At 47.3% G+C, this 6,000-nt stretch overlaps 1 protein-coding gene across 1 annotated transcript in view; it reads right to left on the bottom strand.

Annotated features, from left to right (window-relative positions):
• The window catches only part of DIS3L2 (DIS3 like 3'-5' exoribonuclease 2), a 382,925-nt gene that overhangs the window by 110,777 nt on the left and 266,148 nt on the right, over nucleotides 1-6,000 (bottom strand). The window contains exon 11 of the mRNA XM_007462755.1: nucleotides 4,131-4,243. Within this exon, the coding sequence (XP_007462817.1) occupies nucleotides 4,131-4,243 (113 nt within the window). The remainder of the gene's footprint in view (nucleotides 1-4,130; nucleotides 4,244-6,000) is intronic.

Raw genomic sequence — 6,000 nt, 5'->3', positions numbered from 1 at the left:
AACCCAAAAAAAAAAAAAAAAAAAAAAAAGAATAAAGCTGCTATAAACACCCATGTGCAGATTTTTGCATGGACATACATTTTGAACTCCTTTGGGTAAAAACAAAGAGTGCAATTACTACATCATATGGTAAAAATATGTTTAGTTTTATAAGAAACTGCCAAACTCTCTTCCAAACTGGCTGTACCATTTTGCATTGTCATAAGCAATGAATGCGTTCCTGTTGCTCCACATCTTTATCAGCATTTGGTGTTGTCAGTGTTCTGGACTTTGGCCAGTATAATAGGAGTGTAGTAGCATCACTACTATTTTAGTTTACATTCCTCTAATGACATATGATGTGGAGCATCTTTGCATATGTTTATTTGCCATCTGTATACCTTCTTTGGTGAAATATCTATTAAGGTCTTTTGCCTATTCTTAAATGGGTTGTTCATTTCTTTATTGTTGAATTTTAAGAGTATTCTGTATATTTTGGCTAATAGTCCTTTATCAGATGTGTCTTTTGCAAATTTCCTCCAAGTCTATGGCTTTTATTTTCATTCTCTGGACAGTGTCTTTTGCAGAGCAAAAATTTTTAATTTTAATTAAGTCCAGATTATCAATTCTTTCTTTCATAGATTGTGCCTTTGGTGTTGTACCTAAAAGGTCATTGCTGGCCTTCCCTGGTGGCGCAGTGGTTAAGCATCGCCTGCCAATGCAGGGGACACAGGTTCGATCCCTGGTCTGGGAAGATCCCACATGCCGTGGAGCAACTAAGCCCATGCGCCACAACTACTGAGCCCACGCACCACAACTACTGAAGCTTGCCCACCCTAGAGCCCGTGCGCTGCAACTACTGAGCCCGTGTGCTGCAACTACTGAAGCCCTCACGCCTAGAGCCCGTGCTCTGCAACAAGAGAAGCCACTGCAATGAGAAGCCCGCACACCGCAATGAAGAGTAGCCCCCGCTCGCCACAACTAGAGAAAGCCTGCGTGCTGCGATGAAGACTCAATACAGCCAAAAATAAGTAAACGTAAAATAAATAAATAAATAGTTATTGCCAAACCAAGGGCATCTAAAATTTCTCCAATGTTATCTTCTAGGAGTTTTATAGTTTTACATTTCACATTGAGGTCTGTGATTCGTTTTGAGTTAATTTTTGTCTTTTCCCTTCTGAGAGGTTAGTTATTGGGGTGGGCAGGTTGGAAACGTGAGAGGAACTTGGTAAATGCTAGAAATCCTAGGAACTTTTGGACTGTCCTGGAAGACTTCTGTTCTAGAACTGCCAACACCTTTGTGGGCACCACATAGGCACTTTGCTGGAAATGGAGTCCAGGGATTCTAGAACATACCCCTCCTGAGGCCAGCATGAAGACTGCTGGTGTAAGTGGTCCAGGACCATGTATGTAAGTGGGGGAGTAATGGATCTGTACAAGGCAGGGTTGGGGAAATGAATGATGATTCCACTGTGCAGCAACCCTTCTGTTCAGTAGAGATTCTGTGCTTTTATTGCTAGCAGACGGCTGGGCCACTCAAAGGCCAAATGACATCGTCTGTTGGACCTGGCAGAGGTATGTATGGACGCCCATCTTCCACATGTCACACATGCTGCCAGGTATAGCTGAGGTGCCAGGAGTCCTAATACTGTGCCTCAGAGGACAGCAACAGAAGGTCTTGGGTTTATGGAATGGGTGAAAACCTTAGATGATGGCCGTGTTGACGCTGTGGTAGTTCTGGCAGAAGTGGGCTCCACAGGCAAGAGGGAGAGGCTAAGAAACCCTTGACACAAGTTGACGCCTCTATTTGTAGAAAGCCCTGGTTTCAGACTTGGAATGAAATTATACCGTAACAGCTGGGTGAACTTACAAGCCTTGGGCCCCAGACCAATCATGCATTTGGAATACGGTTCCTCTCTGTGTCTGAATAGACCCCTGGCAGATGGTATATTCCAGGAAATGATGTGATGGGGAGGTGGTAGGTATGGCGGTGGTGCCACAGGGTCATCCAGGAGAGCCGATGTGAAGGAGTCAGTGACCGTCTTCAGATCTCTAGCTAGGAAAAGAAAACAGAACCCAGGACAGCACTGCCTCTTAAACGGATCTGCTACCACCTTAGCACTGCCAAGATGACACTAGTCTTTTCCTACGGCCATGGCCCAGTCATGATAAAAGCATGGAGTCAGGTTCCTGGGACTCTAGGGGTGGGGCATTTTCAGAGTGAGCAGCACACAGACCCCCCTAGTGGCCTCCTTGCCAGGGTCTAGACAGCATGTCCACAAAAGGGCCAGTGCATACCGGAAAACAGCAGGAAGCGGGGGTGCGTGTGCTCAGGAGCATGAGTTTCCCAAGCCCCTGTTCGAAAGGGGTGGTAGTGAAGAGAGGCCGGTGATAACTAAGAGCAGGGGAATGCTGTCCTGCAGATGCGTCTCAGTGCTGTGCCAAGATCTGCAGGTTCATAAAGGTCAGGGGCTCAGAGAACCGCCTTTCCAGGGCCTCTCCAGGATCCCTATGCTGCTGGTGTTCTCAAACCTACAGCCTGGCACCCCACGAGATACTTCCATCTGGAGCAGGCAGCAGGCTGAATTTTCCCAGGAGTTAGAGAGGGAGGACCCCAAAGTACAGGGGCCTCCCAGGACATGCTGCGAGTGAGGGCAGTGCTCAGAGTCTGGCTTTTCCTCTACCAGCTGTGTGGGCACACAGGCGTGCTGGCAGTGGGAGCCGCCAGTCAGAGCAGGCAGTGGAGGGAGACTGGGTAGCTGTCTCCTTTCTCTAGGTGATGACATTTGGAAGTTCCCAGAATGGAGCAGGTTTGGCACCTGGGCTGCTTTCTCGCCCCTGAGAGACGGGGCCAGGTAATGGGCTCCCAGCTGCCAGAAGGCCATGGGATATGCGGGTAGGTGGAGGGGATATACCCCTCACCTAAGTGCAGTCAAAGTGCAGCCATCAGAAGTCATGTCCAAGGGCATGGGAGGAGGGAAGGTTCAAGCCAGTTGTATGTAGCAATCCAAAACTGGATCACCGGGTTCAAGGAAGTTAGGAGGTGAAAGTTATGATACAGTCAGTGATGTAAGATGAGTCAAAGAAGCAGATGAGCAGACTGTCAACTGGAGGAGGAAGAAGCCTGGAGAAGTCATGAGCTCTAGAGCGGGAATAACTCAGGTGTATGGTCTTTTATTCACCACCAGGCCTAGGGCAGTGCCTGGCGCTCATCATTAAGTACTTGTCAAAGGAGGTCTAGAGAGACTCGGTGACTTACCAAGAGAGGCAACATCAGGACTAAGAGGAAAAGCCCAGACTCGGCTCCCTTTGCTTCTGCACCTCTGGGATGTACCACGTTATCTTGTAAAAGGGCAGGTCAAGAGCAGACCAGCCCCCAGTCTTTACACCAGAGTTCGCAACTTTTTCTTAAAAGGCCACTAGTAAATTTTCATTCCATTCTCCTACAGTAGTGTGACGTCACCTCAGACATTACGTAAATGAACGGGTGTGACTGTATGGCAATAAGACTTTATAAAAACTGTGACTGGTGTGGGCCGAGTTTGCTGAGCCCCACTTTGGAACAACAGTTTGAAAGTTCCTCGTTTCTTTCTGAAGCTGACCACTTGTCTGAGCTACTTACATGGCAGGGCCAGTCTGAAGGCCTGAGATGAGTGCCTGTGTCCTGCCTTGAGAACGCCTCAGTCTGGCTCCTCTTGGACATACAAGGGCCTAACAGGAAAACATACAATAACCGAGGGCAAACACTTTTCCCGGGAAAACCATTTTTTTTTTTTTTTTTTTTTTTTTTTTTTGCGGTACGCGGGCCTCTCACTGTTGTGGCCTCTCCCGTTGCGGAGCACAGGCTCCGGACGCACAGCGCTCAGCGGCCGTGGCTCACGGGCCCAACCGCTCAGCGGCATGTGGGATCTTCCCAGACCGGGGCACGAACCCGCGTCCCCTGCATCGGCAGGCAGACTCTCAACCACTGCGCCACCAGGGAAGCCCGCGAAAACCATTTTTTAAAGATCTCATTAGATGTGAGAAAAGATGTTCAGACAAGATTGCTGTCCCTCATGCATGTTTTTAAGGAGAAACAAACAAACAAACAAAGGAAGATGATTAAATAGAAGCACGTCTTTCAATCCAAGAAACTGGAAACTGATTTTTACCTTCTGAACCAAGTAGACACTTGTAGCTCTCTCAGCAGCCACTTTATCCAGACTGGATCCCTCAGGAACAAAGTAACTGACGTCAGCGATGTGAACTCCCACTTCAAAGTTGCCTGTAGATGCACAAGAAGGTTGATCAGCCTGGAATGGAAGGCAAGGGCAATCCCTCCTGGGAATCCATCCCGAGAATGCATGTCCCTCCCAGAGGCCACAGGGCTTGGAGTACAGGCTGCCATTTTCAGGCTGGCCCGGTGCGCCACCTACCCACTGCAGTGTGCGCTATATTTATTTTCCTCATTGTACTGCCAACAGATGATGAGATTTTTATCCCATTAACCATTAACCATTTTTATCGCATTAATCATTTACCACATTAACCATTTTTACAAATGTTTACCATTTCTAAAGGCTTCTTGTCTTTGAGCAAACATCAGTAGACTTGTAAAAGAAGACTCATTTTGGATGACGAACAAATCCTTACAGCTCACTAGAAGGAATTAAGGCCTAAATCCTGCAGAGCCTGCCCCTGAAAGCACTGCCCTTCCTGTCTACCCCGGCCACAGCCTTTCCTCAGCCCCACGGCTGGCCTTCCTACCTTGATTCCACCCCCTCCCACCTAGCCCTCCACACTGTTGCTAACACCCCTCTCGTAACCATGGGTCTGCTGATGTCGCTCCTTAGCCTGTTACTCGTGCCCTTGCCCGGGCTCGCCTCAGTCCACCTCGCCAGCCTTGTGGCTCGTCCTCCACATGCTCTCTATGCAGCTGTCATGGGAAACTGCTTTCCATTCCCAGAACGCATCTTACCTCATCCCATTCAGATGCTTGCTTGGCTCATGCTTTTTCTTACACTTGGGATAATAATCACAACAGGATCTGCCCATCAAAATCCTTCTTACCTTATAAGGGTCAACTGAAAGGGAATCCCAGGACAAGAAGAGATTCTCTGCCCTCTGTTTCCCCTAACTATACTGTTAAAGCACCTAATCCATAACTGAAGATGCTTCTCGTGGTCTTCTCTTCAGAGCTTTCATCACTATCAGATATCACAGCACATCTTTACTGGCTCATGTGTTTACTGTCTGCCCCTACAGTGCAGGCTCCAGTAAGGCGGGGCCTTTTGTGTCAAGTCCACTGTTGTAGGCCCAGTGCCTAGAAGAATGCCTGACACACCACAGGCACTCAGTGTTTGTTGAGTGAACGAATCAACAATTTGTTTGCCTACTGTGGTAAAAGACCTACTTTTTGTCCATTTTAGAATTGCCCTTTCCCTTCCTGGTGGAGTTGTTTTTTCAACAGGCCCTGTCTTCTCTATGAGTTCTACCAGAGAGACATGGTCAGATGACTCAGGCTGGTGGAATCATACCTAAAGTGGGCTTGGGGGCTGGTTAGGTTATACATTTAAGATTTCCTCTTGAACATGCCATAAATCATCTATCAGATGTAGTATATGTGATTATATACACACAAACATATGCACACAAAAATGCACATAATGGACAGAATACGGAAAAGAGTACACATGTGAAATGGAATATAGTTTGCAGAGAGGAAGCATAATGGGCAGACAGAAGCACACTGATGATACAAGCACAAAGGTGAATCTGCTGATAATTTAAGTATGTGCTTGATGGAATTCCGTTATACTCCATTCCTGTTCATAGTGATTGGTCTAGGCACAGGCATGTGACTCAAGTATCAATAGATTTAGTCTGAGCCTGTTTTCAGGGATTGATACGGGCTTCGGAAAAGAGGGTCTCTCTCCCAGGACCCTAGACAATAAGTCTGGAGCTGCCAAGGAAACATTTTTGCCACATAATCATGCCAATATAGAAAATAATAGGTCTAAGAAATAAAGGGAGAATCATGAT

Source organism: Lipotes vexillifer, unplaced genomic scaffold (assembly GCF_000442215.2).
Source record: "Lipotes vexillifer unplaced genomic scaffold, Lipotes_vexillifer_v1.1 scaffold860, whole genome shotgun sequence".
NCBI classification, from domain to species: Eukaryota; Metazoa; Chordata; class Mammalia; order Artiodactyla; family Lipotidae; genus Lipotes; species Lipotes vexillifer.
Note: the sequence above shows the minus strand (reverse complement) of the source record. Positions and strands in the feature narration are given on the sequence as shown.